The 25,733-nt window shown below is 51.0% G+C and overlaps 1 protein-coding gene across 2 annotated transcripts in view; it reads right to left on the reverse strand.

The window, feature by feature from the left end:
• Positions 1-25,733, reverse strand: part of TCERG1 (transcription elongation regulator 1) — a 698,295-nt gene that overhangs the window by 545,173 nt on the left and 127,389 nt on the right. For both annotated transcript variants that reach the window (XM_085618107.1, XM_085618106.1), the window contains exon 5: positions 11,444-11,686. In XM_085618107.1, coding sequence (XP_085474233.1) covers positions 11,444-11,686 — 243 coding nt within the window. The remainder of the gene's footprint in view (positions 1-11,443; positions 11,687-25,733) is intronic.

The following is a 25,733-nucleotide window of genomic DNA, read 5'->3' on the forward strand; positions in this document are numbered from 1 at the left end:
GACAAAGAACTGTTTTGTTTTCCTGCATTCCTTGGTTCGCTCTATATAGTGCATTACAGCCCTTCTGGCATCTAGTGTGTGTAGAGCCCTTTCTGTTTTTGTGGTCGGTTTTTGAAAAAAACTTGGTATCTGGATTGTTTGGTTAATATGGAACCGAGACACCACCTTTGGCATGAAGAGTGGGTCAGTCCTCATTACAATCCTGTCCTTGTGTATTTGTAAGTAGGGCTCTTGGAGTGTGAGCGCTTGCAACTCACTTACTCTTCGTAGTGACGTGATCGCCACTAAGAAGGCCATCTTTATCGTGAGCATGTGCAGTGTAGCCTTGTGAATAGGTTCAAAGGGTGCCTTCATCAGTTGAGTTAGCACTACGTTGAGGTTCCATGTGGGTGTAGGCATCCTCTTTGGGGGGGGGGGGGGGCGATTCTCTTGGCCCCTTCCAAGAATCTCTTCACCACGAGAGGTGAAGAAACTTTTCCCCGTTTTCCTCTTGTGTAGGCTACCACCGCAGCCAAGTGCACCCTCAGGGATGTGTAGCTTAATCCGCTCTGTAACAGGTGCGTTAAGTACCGTAGTACTGTTGATTCCCTTCTGACCTTCCGTTCTAGTTTCTCCTTGATGCACCATTGGGAGTACCTCTTCCATTTTGCTATGTAGCACTTTCTTGTGGTGATCCTCCTTGCCTCTGAGTACTGCCATAGTACTTGCTGATAGTTTTAGGTGCGCATATTCTAGGTCTTCAGGAGCCATGCTGCTAGGCTGAGACCCTCTGGTTCTGGGTGAAGCACCCTTCCGTTTGGCATTGTTAACAGGTCCCTTTTCCTTGGGAACCTGTGTGCTGGCTCTTGTGCCATTTCCACTATCTGTGAGAACCAGGACTGTCTGGCCCACTGAGGTGCTATCAGCGTCCTGTTGCTGATTCTGCATTTGCTGAGTACCCTGTGTATCAGTGGTATCGGGGGAAAAGCATATGCAAAGCTCTTTGACCAACTTATCCATAACCCATTCCCTTGGGACCGGTGGTCCGGTTGTCTGGATGCGAAGTATTGGCATTTTGCATTCTGGTGTGTTGCAAATGGGTCCATTTGTGGAGTACCCTATTTCTGGAAAAGCTTATCTATTTCCTGCTGGTTGAGCTCCCATTCGTGGAAGCCGACGTCTGTCTGCTGAGCCGGTCTGCTGCCACATTTTCCTTTCCTGGGAGATGTATTGATAGTAGGTCTATTTTCCATGGGATGGCCCATCTCCAAATTTCTTGTGCTAGCCCTTATAATGGTACGGATTGTGTTCCTCCTGGTTTGTTGATGTAGAACATGGTGGTTGTGTTGTTTGTTTGGACCAACATCCTGTTCCCGTACAGCTCTTTCTGAAAGGCTTTTAAGGCTAGGAATACAGTCTTTAGTTCCAGGTAGTTGATGTGTCTGACCACATCTTGCAGCGACCATAGACCCCTCACCTTGAGCTTGCTCATGTGTGCGCCCCAACCCAGCTGGGAGGCGTCCATTGTGATGGTCACTGTTGGAGTAGGTTGTGTGAATGGCTTACCCTGTGATAAGTTTTCCTTCTTCCACCACGCTATTTCCTTCTGCACTGCGTGCGTGACAACCACAAGATCTTCCCAACTCCCTGTGGCCTGTGACCAGTAACCATTGCTGCTGGATCCATTCCTGGAATGGTCTCATGTGTAGTCGAATATTTGGGACTAGGTGGATGCATGACACCGTCATTCCCATCAGTTTGCTCGCCGTTCTCACGGTCAGAACTTGCCCCTTGCGGTAATTACATGTTTCCTTCAGCATCGCCAATGTTCTCTTCCTGCTGGGGAACACCTTGGCCTGAATGGTGTCGATCTCTGCCCCTAAGAATATCTTTATCTGCTCTGGTTCTGTTGACGATTTCTCCCAATGGATTAAGAAACCCAGTCTTGTCAGTGTTAGTATAACCTGCTGGATGTGAAGTCTGCATTGGTCGTACAAGCTAGCCTGTACGAGCCAGTCGTCGAGATAGGGGTATACGTGTATCCCTTGCCTTCGTAGGTGTGCTGCGACAGCTGCTAGGCATTTTGTAAACACCCTTGGTGCCGATTTGAGGCCGAATGCCAGTACTGTGAACTGGTAGTGGTTTTGATTGATCACAAACCTCAGCAGGCGCTTGTGTTTGTGGTTGATGTGGGATGTGAAAGTATGCGTCCTTTAAATCTATAGTCGTCATGAAGTCTCCTTGTATTTGTGGTATTACCTCTTGTAGGTAAATCATCTTGAACCTTTGTGTTCTTATGAATTTGTTCAGGAACCTTAGATCTAGGATAGGTCTTAGTGTCTTGTTCACCTTTGGCACTAGGAAGTAAGTTGAGTTAACCCCTTTGTTGCCTTGGTACCACCTCTATTGCGTCCTTGCTGAGCAATTCTTGTGCTTCTAGCTTCAGGAGCGAGAGTTCCTTTGCTGAGTGTGCCCTGTTTCTTGGTTTTCTGTTCGGAGGTTGTCTTTCTAACTCTATACAGTATCCATATTGTATGATGTTTAGTATCCATTTGTCAGATGTGACCTTTCTCCATTCCTGGACTAAGTCTTATTCTTCCCCCTACCGGTGTTGAGTGTTCGGGGTTCTGTTTGTCGTTGAACGTTTGGCTGGAGTTTCCCTTTCTGTCCTTCCGCCCACCCCAAGGTGTTGCTAGGGTGGGGGCATTTTCTTTACTGGAGTCACTTGGCTGAGGGCTGTTGTCGTCCTCTCCGTGTTTGTCCTCGTCGGTTTCCGCGCCCTCGAAAGGACTGTCCCCGGGGCTGGTACTGCCAGATCTGCTGCTGCTGTCCCTGCTGTTGCTGGCTTTGGTTGTTCCCTTGGTAGCCTTGCTGGAACGTCTGGTGAGACATGGAGGGCGCGTTGCCTCCCCTACCACCCGGTCTTCTCATGGGTGTGCCCCTTCTCATTCCCACGCCTCCATGGACCTTGCAGTTATGTTGACTTGAAGCAGTGTCAACGTGTCGTCGACTGGCGTGCCAAACAGTTGCTCTACGTTAAAAGGTGTGTTTAGGATGTTGCTTTGCACCTCTGGCTTGAATCCCGAAATTCTGAGCCATGCGTGTCTTCTCTCAGTCACTCCTATCATCATTAGCCTGCTTGATGTTTCTGCCGCATCCAATGCCGATTTTAGGCATGTAATCGTACCGCTTTTCGCCTCCTCTACCTGGTGAGTTGCTCTTTGCTGGTACTGTTCTGGTAGATGTTTTAGGAGCTGTCCTACTTCATCCCAGTGTTGGTAAGCGTGCCTGTTGATCAGGGTGTCGGGAGTTAGCGATACGCCATTGGATTGCCCGCATTTCTCTCCACTTTCCTCCCTGTGAGGTCCATTCTCCTACTCTCCTTGTCTGGAGGTGGTCCAGCATTAGTGGGTACATTGGCCCTCTTCCTAGCAGTTGCTGCAATAATGGAGGCAGCTGGCACTGAACCTTGGAAGTATGCCGGGTCCTGTGAATGTTTGTATTTCTTCTCAGTCCTAGGGGTCACAGCCTTGCATGTTGCTGGCTTCTCAAAGGCCTCTCTTCCTTGAACCAGCACACTGGTGAGCATGGGCAGGAATTGTCTTTAGTTTGTTGTGGCAGCAGAGTTTCCAGGAGGAAACATGATTTCGGCTTCTCTTCCTCCATTTTCACCTCATAAGTCAGTGCAGCCTTCTGCACGACCATGTTGTAGACCCCTATGTCGTCTCGTGGCAAGGGCCTCGAAGGGTACGCGTCTACCCCTTCTTCCAGCAATTCTGTGTCGAGATCTTGCCAATCCTGGTCTTGGGCCTCCAAGGGTGTCGAGTACCGGTAGGATTGAAGGTCTTCGTCGCCTTCTCCCTCGAAATAGTAGTCTTCGTCCCCGATTTTCTCGACTGGTTCGGGGGTTTTCGGCGGTTCCGCGTCCTCGTTGTCTCCTTCAACTGCGGGTTTCAGCGGGATGGTGTACTGGCTCACCTTATCGTCTAAGTCCTTTTTCCGTTAAAAGATGCTCGCCATTTCGGCCTAAAGCCTCTTCTTTTTCCTCCTCTCCATCTCAGCGGCGTGTTCGGCGTCGAAGGCTGGAGCGCTTCTCTTCTCAGCGCCGTCGACGAAGCCTGGCCTTCTCTTCTCAGTGTCGAGGTGTCGTTCGAGGGCAACCTTCGACGAACTTTGTTTCTCGAGGACTTTCGCCGATTGAGAGTCCTTTTTGAAGGATGCGCTCGGCTGACTGTCCCTGGTAGCTGTTGCTTTCGTCGAGTGTTTCGACGGCAGAGCTCCCTTCGAGGACTTGGCTTCACTTCTGTGAGTGTCGCTCAGGGCTTTTGCTTCACCCTTTCGAATGTCGCCTGAGTGTTTAGGGGTCGATTACTCCCTTACCTCCTTCGACGTCTTCTTATGGACCTCAACAACCTCTTCTGGTCCTTCGGCGATGTTGTCCTGCTCTCCACTGGAGAGACCCAAGTCTCGGAGTGATGGAGGTGGCCCCTAGCCCTGCATGTTGTGGTTCGCCCTTGTCTGCCGCTCCCTTACTCTGAGTGTCTTCGGTGTAAATGGCATTGCAGTCTTCGCTGCTGTGGTCAGATGTTGCAGACTGGATGCTGATCCTTCTAAGCGTACGTGTGGTGGCAATTGGTGCAAAACTTGAACACTGTTTTTGTCCATCCCCACGCTCAGGGTGCCCCCTGCGAGCACATCCTCCGTCGAACGTCGAGGTTTTGGTCGTAATACTTCTCCCTTGTCGCTCCGGGTACGTGACTTGTAGTCCGTTGTAGTTGAAAACTTGCTTCTTCGTCGATTTTCTCGAATTTTCCTTGATCCCCCTTTCAAAACTCTGGAACTCTATGGTAACGATCCAGACCCAACGGCGGAAAAAAGAATCTGAAGATGGCGACCAAAATGGGAGCTTCCGCAGGAATCGCGCAGACGTCACGGAGGACACCAAATGGTGGGACGTCGCCGCCCATCTGATCCACAAAAAAAAATAAAAAGTGAGAAAATAAGATTCCAGACCTAACTACAAGATGGCGGAAAAATGCACATCATAGTGTATCCAGAAAGTTTCATGCTGCAAAAGGGTTAGTACCCATGTCCTTTGAGAGGTATAGGAGAGTCATCTGAGATCAATCTTCTCTTTCTTGGGAAGAGTGGCATGAATATGTCCCGTTTGACGGTTAATGACAAGTCCATTTTGTTTAGGATCCAACTGTGGTTCATTGGACCGAGGCTCTTTGGCTGGAGTGTCCTTTTCTTTATGTGTGGATTTCGGTGCCAAAGGTTTCGGCTCTGACCCTTTTGCTGTGGAAGGTTTTGGCTGAGAGTCTTTGGGTTTGGTAGGCTTCGGCTCCGAGCCTTTCAGGGTTACCGATTTCGGCTCTGACTGTTTCGGTGTTGGAAGTTTCAGTTCCGAACCTGTAGGTGTGGAGGATTTCGGCTCCGACCCTTTAGGTACAGGGGTCTTCAGTTCCAAAGTTTTCGATGCCAAAGGTATAATCTTCGGTGCCAGTGTATGCTTTGACTTATGTTTCAGTGCCGAAGGTGTTGGTTCAGCACCACAATGGGGCCGGCTCGAGCCCAAGCCGTAAGGCTTTTCTTTACGTTTCTTAGCCGGGCGGAGCGTTTGAAACTTTGTCAGTGCCAGCCTGAGGGCGAAGGAGGTACCGGAGCAGTTGTCTTATGTTCACTGGGCATGGGGGGAGTTAGTACTCACGATACGCTGACCCGGAGTGATGCGCTGTTCTTCCATGTCGGAGTCTGCTTCGGACAAAGAGACCTGTTCTTCCTCGGCTCCTTCAGCTGGGTTTTGGATATCAGAATCTTCGCCGAAGATGTCCGGAACGGAGCCACTGTGGTGTTGCATCTCGGGGCGTCGAGCCAGACGATTACAAATTGTCTTTTTCGATCAGAACGATCGACACGCGTCACACTCCTTTTCGTTGTGTTGCGGGGATAAGCAGAGGTTGCAGACCTCATGCAAATTGGTGCGGGGAACCTTAGCAAGACACCCAGGACATAGTTTAAATGGAGTCTGTTCCATCGACTGCTATCGCGGTCGGCACGGGTAGGCCCAACGTCCTGCTTCGAGTTTCCAGATCGAAGGTTTTTTCCAGTCGAAAAGATGCGCGAATGGGGAATTGCGATCGATGACAATACCATCGAGGGTAGAGGATTGCACGTCGAAAGAGTTCGAGAACGATACCGAATCGGAGCGCAGTAATACACATTCGAACCCGATGGCAGAAAAAAAACAATCTGGTTATGGAGTCGATGCCCATGCGCACTATCACCAAAAGGAGGATCTCCTACCTTGTGACTGGAAAGACTTCTTCAAAGAAAAACAAAGTGCAAACATCCGGACCCAACACCAGATGGCGATCTATGCTAAAGCATATGCTCTACAGCTCATATGCCTCAAACACAATGTTTTTCCTAGTTGCATTTTTCTGTGAACGTTTTATTTAAAAGCAAAAGACTCATTAATCTTGCTTTTAAGCTTCTGCAAATATTTACATCTAATCAGAGCATTCTGGGAGCATTATATGTAGCCTCAAATTGGTAAACTTTGCAAACGTATGTACGCATTTTTATACTGGGACCAAAATCAGCAGTGCAGTCCTAGCTTACAAAAATTCTCTTAGAGCGCTTCCCCTAATAAAGGCTTTGTATTAATGAACCATAAGCACAAGTTCAAATAGCAATAACACATGGACACAAATATTACTTTACCTGCGGACAATGCCCTTCCTTGATCCGTAATGTGGTACTGTAAACTGGCTGCCAAAGTGTTTGTGCAAAGGACAAAATAAACATGAAAACTTTTTGTCCTGGACCTGAAACAATATGTCCTGGGAGTAGTGTTATAGGAATTCCACACCCCTGCTAAATTAGTTTTTAGTCTTTCCCATCCACCCAAATAACAAAAGGGATACCTTGGGAGTGGAAGAGGTATTTTTATCTTTAAAGTAATGCCCCCTATTTAATTGTCTTCATAACAGCTACCTGAAATAAGGTCAAGCCCACCCTGGCCTTTAGGAGCAAGGGTGAACCCGATGATGAAGCATGCCACTACTAGAGGGGGTGAGGGTTATATAAAAAGTATGATTTCCTTTCCTATCTCTGAGTAGTGCTTAGGTTCGGCACGTGAGCCCGTTGTTTCCTTGCACGTATGAGGATACCCCAAAGGGGAAACTTTTAGATCAGAAGTAGTAACATAGGGAGGCCGTATCCCTTCATTCTTGGTTCAGAGGATCTCTATCCATTTGGTACCGTGGGATTCCCCTGATCTCTAGGTTTTAAGTAAATTAGGAGTCACCAACCTTTTTCAATTGTGCAAGCTACTACTTATAAATGAAAAGCACCTTGAGCTTCTCCCTGATATAGTGTCTACATAAAAATACATAAAGGGAGTAGAAGCGAGCAAAAAAAGGAGAAAGAAGGGTAGAAGGAATACAAGATGGAAGAGAAATAAAGTTAACAAGGTGAAAGTGAAATCAAAATTAAAGAAGGAACCTACAAAACAGACGCGAAGAAAGAATAACAAGAAGAAAAGGATAAACGAAGAAAGGGATGGAGAAGACCATGAAAGAAAAGGAAGAAAAGAAAGAAAGACAAGGCGGAAGAGAAAGGAACAAGAAAAGAAAGATGGAGGTAAACAAGATAAGATGAATGCGATTAAGGCAATGAAGAGAAAGGGAGGAAAGAAGGAATAAAGCAGAGAAGAGAAGGAAAGAAGGACAAAGTGGAGAAGGAAAGGAAAGATTGTGAAACAGCTAAGTGAAGGAAGTAAGGATAGAATGCAAGAAGGAGAGGACAGAAAGGAGGACACAAGGACATAAAGGAAGAGTTGAAGGAAAGGAATGCAGGAGAGAAGTAAAGAAACAAAAGGAGAAAGCAAGAAAAGAACAAACAAGAGAAAGAAAACAAGGAAAGGAGAGAGAGAGACACATAGAAGGAAGGAAAAATGGAAAGAAGCTGTGCATGGTCATGCGCATGAAGGTAAAAAACTAAGGTCCCACTGCAGGGGGGGTGGGGAAGAAGCTAGAGGAAACGTACGTAAACCCTTTCAAAAACACATCAAAACTGGTGACTTACATAAAAAGGGCTGATCTGGAAAATGCAGACAGGCCACAGGTGCTGACAAACTTTATCAATAAAAACAGCAAAAGCCTCACCAGCCCAAAGACGGGAAAAACAGAAGAATATCAGAAAGGTTAGTAGTCTGTAGTAGTTAGACCGGACAGTACGGACACCAGGCCATTTGTTTTGCCCAACATCCAGAATAGATGGACATTGTGGGAAGATGGCAAGCAGCTAGGGTGACATCCACTACTTGATTTAGAAGAAAGAATCCCACTCAGCTGGTTCCACAAACTTTCCACACATGGAGATGTAATAGGCTAAGGAAGTTAAAGTGTAGAACCCTGCCATGTTGTTGGGAGAGATGGTCCTCTCGAAGAAGAAGGTTGAGCGTAGAGTAAAGGCTCAGACTCAGCAGGCCAGAGTACCACACTCTTTTTGCCAGTCCAGGGATAACATGAGCTGAGCCTGGGGACTCGAGACTTTCTTCAGAACTCCTGCAAGCAACAGCAGAGACTGTAATGCACATAGGAAGCCAAAATCACACGGTAGACAAAATGAGGATCCCAGGGAACTTTAAGTCAGAAAGCTCAACAATACGCGTTCTTGGAAGTGGCCAAAAAGATCTACCTCAGGCATACCCTACTGGGCGACTGTACTTTGAATCACTTAATGATGCAGATGCCACCAACTGTCGGCTGGATTGCCCCAGCAGAGCTTGTTCACCCTGACATTTAAGGAATACTGCCAGACGAAAGGCAACCCAATTCCCTTAAGGTTCGGCCGGTGCCACAGACATAGGCCTGGCAGTAAGCAAGGCCTCCCCCAACCCTATACACCCCCCCCCCCCCCCCACACACAAACAGGGGGTTAAGACCTGAACATACTGTATTGCTGCTAATGAAACTAGGAGCCTGGAGACAGTGAACCCAAGAATCATGCCATAGCGTGGCAATCTTTAAATCTCTCCAAAGATGAATTCACCTGGTCACCAAAAAGTCCAGAGCAATCAAAGGGTATATCCATGAATGATGCCTGGATGCCCCCAAAGAAAATCATGGCATACATCCATTAGTGATTACAAACCTACACTGTCTGTGGTGACCAGCCCTGTCCGTAAAATGTTTTTGGAGGCATCCTGTCCTACGTAGGAAATTCGCATTAAAGGATTTCAAAACCCTTCAGGGATGTCAGGTATGAGCTGGCTCACCACACCCTGGTGGCATGAGTTTATCTGACCAGGAGGCAGACCACATTCAAAGACCACAATACCAAACTGGTGGAGGAAAACACTCTCTTGCCAAGATCTTCAATGTGCTTCAACTCGCCACCATCATGGAGAGCAGTAGGCTAAGCATTCAGATTGACTTAGTTGGCTGAAGCTTGCACAACAAATATTTCAAGTGTTTGGTGACAAGGCAAGAAGGCTGGGTCATCCGAAGCAGGCCAATGGTTCCTAGCGATAGAGTAACTTTATAATGCCATTAAACAAGACTTCCACCATGCCGCAGGCAGTGTCTGTCAATTCCTCAATGAAAGGAAGCACAGGCTCTGGAGCGGAGGGGGTCAGGCAGCAACATTTCCACAGATGGCTACTACAGTTCCACTTTCTGCAGATCAACATACTACAACAGAGGTACTTTTCTCAGCGGTAGGCCCAAAAGAAGCAAACTTTCACCTCTGGAGGAGTGCTATTTTCGAGGTTTAATTCCAGCCCATCATCAGCGTAGTGAGGGAGTAATAAAATGTCCACCTCCTCCTCATCATCATCAGTCATGTGGAACATTCTGAAAGTTGTGAATGGGATTAAAGTAAGGCCTTCAGCAGCAAAAGACACTGGCACAGAGGCACTGCCAATAGTTTTGTCTTCTAGCAATCTCATAATGAAACATTGGCCAAGCAAAAGCTGATTAAGGCGCCAGATGAGGTATGGGCAAAGGGACAAATCATACAAAACAAACCTAAAACATTTTCCAAACCAAGGTAAATCCAACATTCTTTTGCAATCCCAAATTTTGCAATCATATAAAACTAATACATAATATGTAATGGGGGATTTTAGAGCAGATAATATGAAAGACTAAGCAGCTAATTGCAGGTGATGGTCGTACAAAGGTCTAACTGGGTCAGTAGGCACCAGGGCAGGACCCGGCTGCATAAGTCTGATCAGGTGCATGACTAATCCAGGAGACCCAAAAGCACTCCATGGAGATCCTAAATTGGCCAGAAAACCATCCGCATTGCCTCTTTGAAGGTCTGTACCTGCTGTGGAGTCTAGGATGGCCAAGAAAATTCAGAATGCACCAACTCCAGCAATGGAATGAGGGTTGGAGTCGAACAACCGATGCAGAGCTCAGCCTATAGAGTGCCAACTGCACAAATCTTCCATAGAGCAGTAGCAACAGAGGGAGAATTCCCTTCTAGATTTCTTGTGTGTACACAGATTTTTTTTATTGGACATCATCTTAGGCCTACCCAAGGACAGAGACCTGGAGAGGGAACAGCCCTGCAATTTGAAGCGGGACCCCTTTGTTCAGCAAAGTACAACTTCACCACCCTCTCCCTGAAGCTACATCAGGTAGCATTTGCCACACCACTTGGAAACATGCTTGATCCAAAGACAAATACAGACATAAAGGGGGTCCATAATTGACATCTGCCAACAAAGTTGAGGAGCGGAGCTCTGGATCCACGTCGAGAAGCATGGAAAAAAGGAAAAGGACATCAGTATGTAGGGGTGGTGCCTATATACGAAGCCACACCATCACTTTCAGAGGGGAATCAGGCTCACTGGATTAATTGCTAGCCATTTCCAGATCCAGTGTGACGCCAGGGGGAATGGAAAAGGTGAAGAATCTGCCATTAAAAGTATCCATCAGAACCGAGACGTTATAAGAGCAGACATGTGTTGCGCAAGAGCAGGGAACTAAAACGGCAGACACACAAGCCAGCGAGGAGGATGGCATCAAGAGGCATTGGGTCGGTTTTATAATATTTCCTTCACCCCTTTGGTGTCACCAATTGAGCTAGAAACTCAAAATAAGTGGGTGCCCTACCCAAGGAAGGCATGGAAGAAATGTGGAACAGATAAGCTACACGTTATGGCTCATCAAGAAGGAACTCAGACTTTCTAGGTACTGTTATTAACTGTAAGCTTTTAATTATTCATACAGAAGTACTAACTACAGCATGCTACTTGGTATTTCCTGGAAGACCACGTGGAGTCAGTGCTACAACAGTATAGAAATGCAGACTAGACCTCTCCACTGTCCATATCTATGCTTGAACATGCAGGAGTCAAGTATGTATGCCATTTAGAGGATAATAGGAAATTACATTTATAAAACATGGTACTAGTGGGTCATGCAAAAAAATATTGAAAAATTACCTGGCAGTGGAATAGGCATCCCAGGAAGCGGAACACGAAATGGAGGCACCATGACTGGTGGAAAAGCTGGCATGGACGCAGTTGGTTGAGGAATTGCATGAGTCACTGTGGGAGGTAAGGTCTGTGGGTGAGACTGATGTAAAGTCTGTCCAGAGGTGGTAGCAGGAGCTGCTGTTGAAATGCTGACTGTGGACGTAGGCACTGGAGCAGAAGAACTGGATATCTGGGCTGAAGCAGTTGAGGCTGATAAAAAAAAAAAAGGTTAAAACAATTAATAGAAGCGTAATGCTTAAACATTTTTACCGAATGGGCACACAATATAGAATCGAAAATCACAAATTAATAGCAATGTGCATTTATCTTCATTTAACTGAACAGATGTCATGACATTGGAGGCTAGTCTCCAGTAACCCTGTGAAGCCTTTGAAAGAGAACAAAAGGACAAGTACAAAAGGACATTCAAACCAAATTCCTGTCACTGCATGAGCAACACCTTTTTTAGGGCTGTAAACAAGAGTAAAGTGAATATTTAGCACAAAACAGTGCATCCTGCAGATCACTGTTGTGTTCTTAATTGCCTATCAGCAGAAAATTAATTGGGCTGCACACGAGATGATGGGCTAATGCAAACCAATGACTTTAGAAAATAGCCTGCAGAAGTTAATCGGATAGCCGATTCACATTGTTATTATGTACATAATCAGTCTTTTCCAGGGTTTTTAACAATACAAATCAATTGTTGCCACAACAATTACTACAATGAACCACAACACATTTTGTAAGGCTGCCAGTCCACTCCCATCTATGTACATAGGTATGAATATGAAGTTATCAAAGATAGAAACAAAGCCCATTTCACTGGTTGCCTTGATGACTGACGCTCTAAGTCAGATCAATTAATGATGAAGGAAACACCTATTATTTTTTTAACGTCAAAGCATTCACCATCAAGTCTCATAACTACAAGACACCAAACATTGTAAAATTCAATATCGAATAAAACAGTTTAATGCTGATCACTGCCCGCTCTTAAGGAGCTGAAAATAGAACTCGTGTAGGGTACTCTTGATCCCTTCAAGCAAACCGGTAATGTAGGTGAAGGCCATTATAAGACCTATTTTTCAGAAGAGTCATTTTCTTGAAACACTTAAATGCACAGTTCAACTCCATGCCGCAACCCAGGAAAGTGTACTTCAACTAATCAGACAAATGTCAGCAGTCTGAGGAGAGATCACGTTACATATATCTTCGATAATGCTCTTTCAAGTGGAAACTTTCTAACGCAGATTCCTCACTATAGAATATTATCCAGGTGCTAAACTAGATGTGAATTGGTCAGTAGTGTTCCCATGCACTAACAAGTGGCATCATACACATTTAAGCGTTAACCAGACCCTCTGACAGTTTATTTTCCTTTTCTGCACCCTCAAACTTTAGAGGATATAAAGTGACCACCTTTACAGAACAGGACGGTTGGGGGAAGCCTGGAATCTGCAGTAGAGTATCCAACGTCAGACACAGAGCCATTGGCAGATCAAAATGACAGTATGCAGATCTCTAAATTGAAACCTTTTTAAAATGGAGAAAAGAGTCCATGCAACACAAAGAGGAGGCAGGTTGTTGGGGACGAATTCACGTTAGGATAAAGTATCCAACAATTGAGCGCTAGGTGGCGCTAGCCAAGATGGCCGCGCTGAGGTGAGGCTCCTGGATGCTTGACCCCTCGCATCCGCCCTACATCCGTTGTGGCTGTCCCAGGTGTCCCCTGATGACCGCCGAGTGCTGAGGAGCTGCTGCCCTGTCCCCGGTGCAAGTTTCGGCCGAATTCCTGCAGCGGGAGCCGAGATATACAGCCCGTGAGCTGCACAGGTAGCCGAGACGCACCCGACTGGTCCTGGAGACGGCAGTGTCCCCTAATCGAGCCCCCGGCGCACCACGAGGGGCGAAGGCCGCGAGGCCGCCGGAGGCCGGCCGGGGACCAGAGGACTTGCGGAGAGGAGCCTGGGCTGGTGCCGGGCCTTGGGTGAGCTTGGGTGAGCTGGGGGGGCGGTGGACGGTGAGCGCCCCCCGGTGGTGAGGCGGCCCTGTCCGGCGGGCGGCTCGGCCCGAGCTGAGTGGGACTGCTTGAGGGGCTGACTCCGGCCTCGCCGCTGCTGCTGCCTGCTATTCCCTGGTGCTGGGCCGACGCTGCCTAAAAGTGGGCGGGCCCCCCCTGGACCCCTGCTGGCCTGTCCTGGTGCCATCCTCTCTGGTCGCCCCGGGTGTGGCGTGGCCCCCACGGACCCTGTGGACATCTGCTGTGCCTGGAGCGGGGACGTTCCCTGGCGCCTCCGCTGCTGGCCCGCGAGGACGACTGTACCGGACCTCTTCTGCCCTGCACTGCCACCCGGGGGCCACTGCCGGCCGGGGGGTCCTCCCCCTCCCGCACCTTCACTGTCCCCCCCGGCGCTGTGCCTGATCCGTCGGAACCGGACCTTGAGTGGACACGGCGTCCCCTGGAGCCCTGGGCCTACGCGTTGGACATAGACGGAGGATCATCGCTGGCGCAGACCGTGGCGTGAGGCCCGCGGTGTGGTGAGTGCGGTACGGCCTGGATCAGCCGGAGGGGGTGCGTGTCGAGCGGGCTCTGGACCTTCCATTGTTGGGGATCAGACGCGCCTTCGCCCTCTCCCTTCTCCTCGAATCCCCTCATTTCTGGCCAGGTGCAGGGGGCGGCTCCGCTTGGCGGGTGGGGGCCGCCTGCCGGTCCACTGCGCCCGCCCTTGGGGCCGGCACGTGCCCGCTGGCTCCAACATGGGCAAAGAAAAGGGCTCCAAACCACCGGCGGCGTCCCACCAGACGCGGATTGATCAATTCGCCAACTCGGACCCGCCGGGTGCGGGTGGAGGGGGGGGCGCCGGCCCCGAACAAAGACTTGGCCGTCATCCTCCAGGCCCTCGAGGCCTCTCGCACATCCTTGGAGGGGATGGTTGGGGAGGTGAAGGTCGATGTTGCGCTCCTGCGGCAGGACCTCCGCAATGCCACGGCTCGCATTACCGAAACGGAATCCTGGATCTCTACGGCAGAAGATGACATTCGCTTGCTACAGGACCAGGTCCGGGAGCTCACGACCCACTCCAAGGAACTGCACAGGCGGGCAGAAGACGCCGAAAATCGCGCCCGTCGCAACAACCTTCGCCTGGTGGGCTTTCCGGAGGGGGTCGAGTCCGGCCGCGCAGATGACTTCCTCGAAACGTGGTTCAAGTCCTGGATGCCAGCGGCCGGTCTGTCGACCTGGTTTGTGGTGGAGCGGGCACACCGGTCGCTGGCGGCCAAACCTCCGGTGGGAGCCCCCCCCGCGCCCCTTCATTCTTAGGATCCTCAACTTTCGGGACAGACGCTATCCTGCGGTAGGCGCGGGTGAGTGGCCCTTTGACTTTCAACAACCACACCATCATGGTCTTCCCAGATTACACCCGGGAGGTCCAGGAGCAACGCCGCTCCTACACGGAGGTCAAGCAAAAGCTGCGTTCCCTGGGCCTTCAATACCAGCTCCAATTCCCAGCCCGCCTACGTGTCGTTTTCCAGAACACGACACTGTTCTTTGACACTCCCAGGGCGGCTTGGACATGGCTCACTGAGGAACGACCCCTGCGCCAACCCGGTGAGACGTCCTCCAATTCTGTGCCCCGGGGCCACGGTGCAGCTGGGTCGCAGCGACCGCGGCGTAGGAAACGCACGCACTCGAGACAGCGCCGGGGTGCAGTGACGGCCCGGACCCGGTCTGAGAGTACATCTGGGAGACGGGTGAGGGACTCTTCTGGCACATCATCCCATGCGGTTGGGGGGTCCCGGCGCCGTCTGTCGCCTCGTCCGGGTCTCAAACCCCCCTCAATGTGCAAATTGACTTGTCAGACCTCTCCCGCAGTCCTGCTATATGACTTACGGTCTGTTCATACATCCACAGGGGGAGGCGGCGTCCCTGCCGGGTGGCGGGGGTGGGGGGCTCTGCAACCTCACGCTTTCCCGCAGCAACCTGGGACGAGACACTGGAAATCCGTGCTTCAGGAGGGGTCCACCACGCTCTTTACACCCGAGCGCTTAGGCTTGGGGTCTTGTAATTGTTGGTTTAGTTAGAGCGACAGATGCTTCCGTTCTTGAAGTGTAGGGTGGGGTGTGGGGGGTTGGGGTTTGCTGTTTGTGGGTTGTTCCTCCTTGGGGGACTGTTTTGTTTGGTTCTGTTTTCTTTGAGCCTCCTCTGCAGCATCTCACTTCACGTGACGCCACGCTTCTCCATGCCGCCACCAACACAGGCGCTGCCGTCAATTGCCCTCCTGCGCTGCCCGCTGGCTTCCCCTAGCGAGAGATCCGTAGCCCTGGCTTCCCCTGGCCACTCCATTCCCAACGCGCTTCGTTCCCGCCACTACCATGGATGAACTAGCCTCTAAGGCTCAGGTGCGCGTCCTGTCCTGGAACGTGAACGGCTTACTAGATAGACTCAAGCGCACTGCCGTCCTTAAGTACGCCCAGCACGCGGAGGCTGATGTGCTCTTGCTTCAGGAAACCCACCTGCTTGGCGAGGGGGGGGGATGGGGTCGCCATCCTATTGCGCCGCTCCTTCCCTTTTGTGTTTACCCGGGCGATTCACGACCCCCATGGGATGGGGATTGCCGTTTGTGGCAGGCTTGAGGGTCGGCCGCTCAGTCTCCTGTCACTCTATGCGCCGCCTACCGGGCTATCTCAGGCTCTATCTCACGCCGCATCGTTATTGACAACTCTCCCACCGGGCGCTATTGTTCTGGGGGGTGGACTTCAATGCTGTCTCGGCTCCGCTGCTCGACTCCTCGGGTCCGGTTTCGGCGCCCCGCGCCGCGCGAGCAAAGCAGATGGCGAATTGGGCGGAGGCCCAGTACTTATGCGATGCGTGGCGGATCTGGCACCCACGCGCACGGCAGTACACTCACACCTCAGCGGCCCACCACACCCACGCGCGTATTGATGCGATCTTTGTCCCCCCCCCTGCCGACTGTGTAGGCATCCAGGATGTCCGCATCCTTCCCAGGGGGATTTCCGATCACTCTCCAGTCCTCCTGGGTCTGGGCCCCCCACCTCGTGGGGCCCGCCAGATGTGGCGCCTCAACGCCTGGTTCCTCCAGGATAGGAAGCTCCGTAGGGAGGTGGGGTCCGCACTGACGCAGTATTTTACTGATAACGACGGGTCGGTCTCCTCGGCGGGTACCCTGTGGGAGGCCTGTAAAGCCACCGTCAGGGGGGCAGCCAAGGCACAGGTGGTGCGGCACCGCCGGGCGCAAATCCAGCAGCTCACTGCCTGTGAGGCCCAGGCGCTACGTCTGGAGCAGTCCCTCTCTGGGACCGGGGATCCGGCCGGGACTCGGCAACTGCGACTTTTGAGGGAGGAGATCCGTCAACGGTCGCTTGATGTGGCTAAGCTCCTCTGGCAATCCTCGGTGGCGAGGGTATATGGGTGGGGCGATAAGAATGGTGCGCTGCTGCATCGGCTAGCCACTTATCCCAGGGCCTCGCGCATCATCCCGGCGGTGGTTGACTCTGCCGGCCTGCTCCAATCTTCCTCCGCGGCCATCGCGGACGCCTTCGCTCAGTATTACTCGCAGCTATATCGGGCCTGGGTGTCGTACCTCTCCTTGGCTTCAATGCTTGCCGCTAGTAACCTACGGCTTCTCCATCTTCGGTCCAGCGACTGGGAGAGTATGGAGGTGCCCATTTCCCCTGAGGAAATTGGGGATGCGATAGGGCGCACGTCCGCGGGGAAAACTCCGGGTCCGGACGGCTTCCCCCAGGAGTTCTATGCCACCTACAAGGACCACCTGGTCCCACGGTTGGGTGCCCTCTACGCTGAGGCGATTAAGAACAGCTCCTTCCCTCCGGAAGCCGACATAGCCACGATCGTGGTCCTGCCCAAGTCTACGCCGCCTTCTTGCGATCGGTCGGCATACCGGCCGATCTCTCTCATCAATACTGACATCAAACTTTATGCGGCGGTCCTGGCCCAGAGGCTCCGGCCCTTTCTGTCATGCTTGGTGCACCCGGACCAATGCGGTTTCATGCCGGACCGCGGCACTCGCCATTGCTTTCGTCGTCTTCACGTGGCCCTGGCTCACCGCCAGCGCATCTCTCCGTATCTCACCCTTCTCCTTGCTGATTTCGAGAAGGCCTTCGACTCGGTTGGGTGGCCCTATCTCTTTGAGGTCCTGACCCACATGGGCTTCGGCCCCAAGTTCGTTGGAATGGTGCGGGTCCTTTACGCGCGCCCTCGCGCCAGAGTGCTGGTTAACGGGGCACTGTCGAGGCCCTTTCGGATTGGCTGGGGAACGCGGCAGGGGTGCCCTCTGTCGCCCCTACTTTTTGCTCTTGCAATGGAGCCCCTTGCTGCCCTGGTCCGAGCGGATCCTCTTCTTCAGGGCTGGGAGTGGCCGTGCCGTGTGTCGGACAGGATAGCTCTTTACGCGGACGACGTTCTGCTGTATCTTAGTGACCCGGCGCGCTCGGGTCCCCGGGCGCTTCATCTCTTGAGCCGCTTCGGCCGCGCCTCCGGTCTTTATTTAAACCCGCAAAAATCGGTTTGTGTGCCTCTGCACCCCTCCCGGGAGTGCTTCGACTGGCAGGACAATATTCCCCTCCGTCGGTTGTCCTTCAAGTACCTGGGCATCTGGGTCTCTCTCCTCCCGGAACTGAGCTGGGCTCTCAATGTGGCCCCCCTGGTCAAGAAAGCCAAGGTGGATCTGGCGCGATGGCAGTCGCTCCCGCTCAATCCACTGGGGAGGGTGGCACTTTACAAAATGATGATTCTCCCCCGGTTCCTTTATGTATTGCAGAACACTCCCGTGTCCTTCCCGAGGCCTTGGTTCCGCGAGCTGGACGGGTTGGCGACTAGGTTTCTCTGGGGTGGTGGGAGACAGAGGTTGGCCCTGTCGACTCCCCACCTTTGATGGCGGACTCGGCATGACCAACCTTTACCTCTACTATTTGGCCACCCGCCTCCTGGTCATTCATGATTGGTTTGGAGGGGGATGGTCCGATCCGGCCTACAGGGTGGAATTGGAGGACCTGGGTTTCCCCTGCATTTTAGACCGCCTGTATGGCGCCCCCATCCCCGCCTCCTGCCCAGACATCACCAAAGCGGTCTTCCTGGCCTGGCGAGCGGCGCTTCGCCATACCCAATGGACTGGGAGGCTGACTCGCGCCACTCCCCTCTGGCAGGGGACATGGCTGAGAGACGTTGCGGCTCTGGAGGGTTTCAAATCATGGGACCTGCTCGGCATTTCCCAGTTGGGAGACGTCTGGCGGGGGGGGACGCATGTGCTCGTATTCGGAACTGCAGGCGCGCTTCTCCCTCCACTCCTCTCAATATTATAAGTACCTCCAACTGCGACACGCCATACGCACCTACACTCCTCTGGACGTTCGGCTGCCGGACCACAGTCCCCCAGAGGCGCAGGTCATGCTGGGCAACCTGGGGAGGGGGGGCATATCCCGAATACACCGTTCTCTTATTAACACCACCCCCACGGCCCGGGAAGACCTGAAGGAACGGTGGGAGGTGTGGGTGGGTCCCCTGGACAAGGTCGACTGGCGGGATGCCCTTATGGCCCCCAGGCTGGCGACGGCCTCCGCCAAATTGAGGCTTATCCAAATTTACTATCTTCATACTGCCTACCTCACACCGGCTCGTCTGCACCGTGCGGGCCTCTCCGCTGACGCGGCCTGCCCCCGCTGCGGTTTTGGCCCGGCCGACTTTATTCATATGGTGTGGTCGTGTCCGGATTTGGGGGGCTACTGGAGGGGCATAGAAGCTGATCTTACGGAGGTCTTGGGCTGGCTGGTGCCACATAACCCTAGACACACTCTTCTGGGCATCACTGATGGTCTCGATGGCACGCATGCTGAGAAGCTGTTCCTTACGACGGCATTAATGGTGGCAAAAAGGGATATTGCGGCTGCCTGGAAGCACTCACAACCGCCTAGCCTGGCCAAATGGAGTGCTGGAGTGGACTGGTGTGCGGCACAGGAACGGACCCTCTATCAGGCGCGGGGTTGCCTTAAGAAATACCGTAGGATCTGGGGGAAATGGTTGGGCAATGTCTTATGAGGATGTGGTTCCGGGGGGGAAAGGAGGCGGGGGGGGGGGGGGGGCGGTGGTATTGTGTTGTGCGTTTGTAAAGTGGCGGCTCGACAGGCTCAATGTTTCATTTGTTGTGTCACTAAAAATAATAAAAACTTGGTTATCAAAAAAAAAGTATCCAACAAAAAGAGTTACCAAAGGTAAGCAACTTGTTGTTCTGATAGATACTTCTAACTGCAGTTTCCTCACCTTAAAATAGATACCAAAGCAGTACCTTCTAAGGTGGGGTGTCTGTTTGGTGGGCTCAGACCGCAAAGTCTGCCAGAACCAAGTGGTCTATGCATCCCTCTTGCCGGATCTAGATGTCAAGGCAGTAGTGCTTCATAAGGAGTATGTTACTTAACACTGTAATCACCTATTCGTAGTGTGTAGTGCTACAGATTCACATGCTATGCACACCCCTCCCCATCTAGTGATAGGCCCCGGACTCTACAATTAGTTTTTATGGAGGAGGTATTTTATGGTCGACATCGTGCGACGTTTATCTCCTCCTCTGAGGTAATGCGCATGTTCAACAGCTCCTTTGTTAGATTGCCATATTATTCCCGGTCATGCACGGAGCGAGTATATAGCCTGCTAGGTTCGCATTTGCTTTGGAACATGCTTGAATTTTGTGTATATTTGACACCATTTAATACTTGCGGGGAGAAGGGAGGGTGCATGTGAATCTGCAGCACTTCCTGCTACGAATAGATGCTTCAAGGGTAAGTAAGATACTCTATTTGTAGCATGTGTTGGCTGAAGATGCATATGCTATGAATAGACTGTAAAGCAGTACTCCTCTTGCGGCAGCTTTAGGCATCACATGGTGTAGTTGCTTGAAATAATGTGTGTAGAACGGTTTGTCCCATTAGAGATTGCGGTCTGGCTTGTACAGCCACACAAAGGTATTTGTTAAAGTGTGTGGGATTGTCCATGTAGCCGCTTTACAAATGTCTGTTAGTGGCATATTTCCTAAGAAGGCCATTGATGCTCCCTTTGTCCTTGTGTAGTGAGCCCATGGCGTTGTGGGTAGTACTCTCTTATGTAGCAAATTTGGATGCATTTATCAATCCATCTTGCTGTTCCTGCATTTGAGATGGCATTACCTTTCCTTGGGTTTGGAAAAGCAATAAATAGTTGTATTTTACAAAAGGTTTTGGTTCCTTCCACCTAGTACATGACATCAAGTGTACGTAGTGCCCGGGGGCGCTAGAGGGCGCACGGCAAGATGGCCGCACCCTAGTGTTGCTCTGCCCGGCTGAGCCACCATCCCCCTAAAATCCTCCTGAAATGGCTGCATCTACCCTGCAAAAACGCGCAATCCCAGCTGTGTGATCACCCTGCACGCATCGGTGGCACTGTGGGGTGGCGAGGAGCGCCATAACGGCTGGATTCCTGAAGTGCTGAGGCCCGGTGTGAGCGCGCAAGATGGCGGCCGCTGAGATGGCCACCTAGCGGAGCTTGGCTGCTGTGTTCCTCTTTCACACGCTGCGTCGGAGCGGCGACTGGCAGCGGGCTGGGTGCTGCCGCAGCTGTGCGCGACCTGAAGCGGAGGCTCTGAGAGCGGAGACATCGCGCACTGCTGGTGCGCACAGGGGCCCCGACTGGACGGGGAGAGGTGCAGCGGCCTGGCAGGAGACTCCTGGGCACCACGCCGCAGCGTAGAATACTATCGGAGACAGCGACCCTCACGGGGCCGGTCCAGGTGAGTGGGGCGCTGCCTGACTGGGGCCCGTAGCTGCGGTGGTGGTTGTGGGCCTTGGCTGGGGTCGCGGACTGCTGGGGCGAGCGCCTGAGGGAGAGCTAGCGGCTAGAGTGACCCCTCAGGGAGGGACGCTGCAGCGCGGGAGTCACCACAGCGCTTGTATGTGCTGGTGAAAACGTAGACCAGCAATTGCCTTCACTGTTACACACTCATGGCCTGACTCACGTTCACTGCGCAGTGGTTGCTGGAAGGCCCCCCCTTTGCAGTTTGCAGTCAGTGCCCCCACATAGGTAATGCTTTGGAGGTGAACCTTGGGAAGGCGGACAGCGGGTCAATCCTGGAAGTGCAGGGGCATTATAAAAGGCAGAGGCTGGCGCGAGCAACTGCATCCTCCTGAGGTGTGAGCCGGGAGAAACGCAGTATTTGCTAATTTGCACATTTATCTTTTATTCAGGGGCTGCGGATAACTTTCATTGGGGTATTTTAATTGAAATCGTTCAGTTGATTATTGCTGCTATACTTGGTGGGAAGGTCTTTTAGGAATCGTACCTGTGCTGTTCGGTGTCTGCGCGTCTGCACATGTGCGCAGACACTCTTGGTCGCCATCTTGGGAAGGCGGACAGCGGGTCAATCCTTGAAGTGCAGGGGCATTATAAAAGGCAGAGGCTGGCGTGAGCGCACAGCGGACCCGCGGAGCGGACCCGCGCAGCGGGCGCGCCTAAGGCAAGCCCGTCTGCGCCCGTCCACGTTCGGATCGCTTCCAGCCATGCTGCTCGTAGCCCCCCCAGGTCAGAATTGAGCGGACGTGAGAGCAGCTTTATGCATTTTCACAGTCAGACTGTTTAGAGCCTACATTTTTTGAACCAGGTCAAGTGGAGGCGGATGAATGGGGACACACGGAGTTTCATTGCAGGTTCTGTGCATTTAACTTGAATAGGGCTCCTTGGACAGAGGAGGCAAACATTTGTATCCCTGGGGATGTACTCAGTTCTAGTTCCTTGTGTAGTTCCAGCCCCGGGCGACAGATCAAAGCCTGCTTGATCAATTGCATGTCTCTCCCTAAACATGCTACGGACATATGGCTCTCGCTAAAGACCTCTGACTGAGATATGATGTTTATTACGGAAACTTGGCTGAGAGAGAGTTCAAATCCAGATATCTTTCTATCCATCCCCAAAGGCTATAGAATAGTTAAGATCGATAGGGCAGGCAATAGGCTAGGTGGTGGCCTTGCCATAATTATGAGGGAAGGGTGGGAAATCTCACATAAGAAAATTGATGGCATTGGGCCCATGTCTTTTTATGTCAAGTTTTCCACAACCTCCTCTATGGCAGGGCTCTTGGTCTACAGACCCCCCAATACCGTGGCCGAAACTGTATGACTATCGCTAACCTTTCTCTGAGGTACTCAAATTTCACCGTTCTTGGTGATTTTAATGTCCATATGGACAATGTGAATTGCCCTTTAGCCATTCAATTAGGAGATCCCCTTAAAGGTCTAAATTTGACTCAAAAGGTTTCATATCCGACTCATGCAGCTGGCCATATTTTAGATCGCCTCTTTACTAATGACTCAGTCATTCAGGTGGAGGAGCCCTTACCGGTGACCTGGTCGGACCATATGCTGGTCACATTTAGGCTGACTTGGAGAGTCTGTGATAGCCATAGAAGGTCTATCACGGAGAACAGGAGGAACTGGAGGAAGGTTATACCTGAATCTATGGTTGGTGAATTATATAACACCTCCCTCGAACTCTCCGGCGATCCTAATCTCGATGCTCCTCGATGCTCCTCTTTTTAATGGGTTAATTCAGCCCTATTAGGTCGGTTAAACTGTCCAGGAACAAACACTCGGCCCCCTGGTTTAACACGGAGCTCCGTATGGAGAAAAGTCTGTGTAAAAGGCTCAAGCGTGCCTGGAGAAGAAATTATGAACCCTCAGCCAAGTGTGAATATAAGGCAGCACAGAGGAAATTCCACAGTTTGAAGCGTAGGATTATTAGGGAATATGTGGCAACACAGATCATGGACTCTGACAACTCCCCCAAATACATTTTCAAGATAGTAGAAGGCTTTATGAAACCTCAAGCCTTGAAGAGCAGGATTCCCCCATCTGTGGCTCTCTGTGAGGAACTAGCTGTCTTTTTTCAAATTAAAATTTCAACCATTTCGTCGCCAAAGGAAGTAGCCATATCCGCTAAACTTAGGCTAGTCCAACTCGAGATTCTGCACAGGGCGTACCTCTCAGAGAAGCAATTAATGATGATGGGCAAAAGTGCAGACGGGCAGTGTAGGAGACGATGTGGGATGGAAGGCGGGTTCACGTATATTCTCTGGGAATGCCCGTTAATTCAAGGCTACTGGGGAAAAATTTTAAAATGTATTAGTGAGATTTGGGGAGTCCCTCTTATGCCCGACGCCAAAAGATGCCTGTTGAACGTCTGGGAGCCCACAGATCTTGATGTGAAAGGAAGAATATGGGCCGCTCTGGGGCAGATGATTGCTAAACGTAACATAGCGCAGGCATGGGGGGCCACCGTGCCGCCGAAACTGAAGAAATGGAAAGAGGACATGGACTGGTGTATGTTGAGAGAGAAAACGGTCTATGTGGCTCGGGGATGCCCCAAAAAATGGATTGCAATATGGATTAAATGGAATGTGTACCGGGGAGGTCTGTGCGAACCCCCGGATGTCCCAACACCCGAAGACCATTGTAGGATATAAATACCGCTGCGTGGAATGGTAGGATGCCCGTCATAGCCGGGAAAATGTATGTCAGCCTTTAAACTATGTTTACCACTGTGACGTATGACACATGTACCTGTAAAGCATGACTGTGTTGCTTAAGTTCAATAAACAGAGTTATAAAAAAAAAAAATTTCAACCATTTACTCTGCCTTTCCTGTATCAGGAACACCCGATGTGGCAATTTTTGACACATCTGATAAATGGTCCGTTTTTTGTCCATTTGAGATGGAGGCGTCTCTGAAAGAACTAATGAAAATGAAATCAGGCTCACCTCTTGACCCCTGTCCTGCCAGATTTTTAAGCTTTTTGCACCTGGGCTTAATGGTATACTGAACTCAATCTGGAATACCTCCTTGGAGACTGGGATCTTTCCAACTAGTTGGAAAAGGGCCTTTGTTCGGCCTATTCTCAAGAAAGTGGATGCTGATCCAGCAGAGCCCAAACATTTTAGGCCTATTTCTGTCCTGCCTGCATCTGCCAAAATCTTAGAAAAAGAAGTCCAGAGACAACTTTCTGAATTTCTAGAATCTAATAATCATCTTCACGACTCTGTCGGGATTTAGGACAGGATACAGTACGGAGACAGCCCTTCTGGAGGTGGCAGAATCAATTTGTGAAACCTTATATCAGGGAAACTGTGCAATGTTGGTGCTGCTGGATCTGTCCGCAGCCTTTGACACGGTGTCCCATAGGATCCTCCTAAACAGACGTCATTTAGGAGTAACAGGGACTGTCTTGAGCTGGTTTCGCTCATTTCTTGAAGGACGGTCGCAACAAGTATTTTTGCACCCCTATGTTTATAGCTCTGGCCCTGTGCCTTATGGGGTTCCACAGGGTTCTGCTTTAAGCCCCACACTTTTTAATGTTTAGCTGACTCCCCTTGCGGCAATTGTAGAAAAATGGGGGGTGAAGGTGGTCTCGTATGCAGATGACACTCAACTTGTGTTCTCTTTTAAAGAACAAAGCGAGACAGCCTTCGCCAATTTTAGACAATGTCTCCTAAATATTTCATCATGGATGACGGACAGCTGCTTAAAGCTGAACACTGATAAGACAGAGGTCTTATTTTTTTTAATCAACCAATCCTTCCGTGTACTGAGCTAAGGTGGCCAGCCGAGCTAAACCTTCCCCCGCTACCTGTATCCTCGGCGAGGAATTTGGGTGTCAAGGTTTGATTCCCAACTTACAGGCAAGGCACAAATCACACGTGTCCTCTCAGTGCTTTTGGAAACTTAAGGCCCTGCGTAGATTTCTTCACTTCCTGCTGATGGATTGCAGGAAGTCAGTGGTCTATGCCCTAATCACATCTCAACTCGACTATGCTAATAGCCTCTATATTGGTCTCCCGGAGTATTTGATGAGGAGACTGCAGCTCATTCAAAATGCAGCAGCCAGCCTAATCAGGAATGTGCCACTGCGACATCACATCACCCCCCCATCTACGCAGCCTACATTGGCTACCAGTGAGGAGAAGGGTACAGTTTAAAGCTCTAGTATTGGCACACAGAGCAATAAGAGGGGCAGGTCCTCATTATCTGAAGCAGAGGCTCCAGAAATTCCATCAAATGAGGGCACTCCGATCTAACAGTTATAATCTTTTGGTCACTCCTCGTTTTAGGAAGGCAATGACCGGCGGCCGTGCGTTCTCTGTCAAAACTGCTACATTATGGAATACTATGCCCAATGATCTCAGAAATGTAGAGGCTGATATCCCG

Source organism: Triturus cristatus, chromosome 7 (assembly GCF_964204655.1).
Source record: "Triturus cristatus chromosome 7, aTriCri1.1, whole genome shotgun sequence".
Taxonomy (NCBI): domain Eukaryota; kingdom Metazoa; phylum Chordata; class Amphibia; order Caudata; family Salamandridae; genus Triturus; species Triturus cristatus.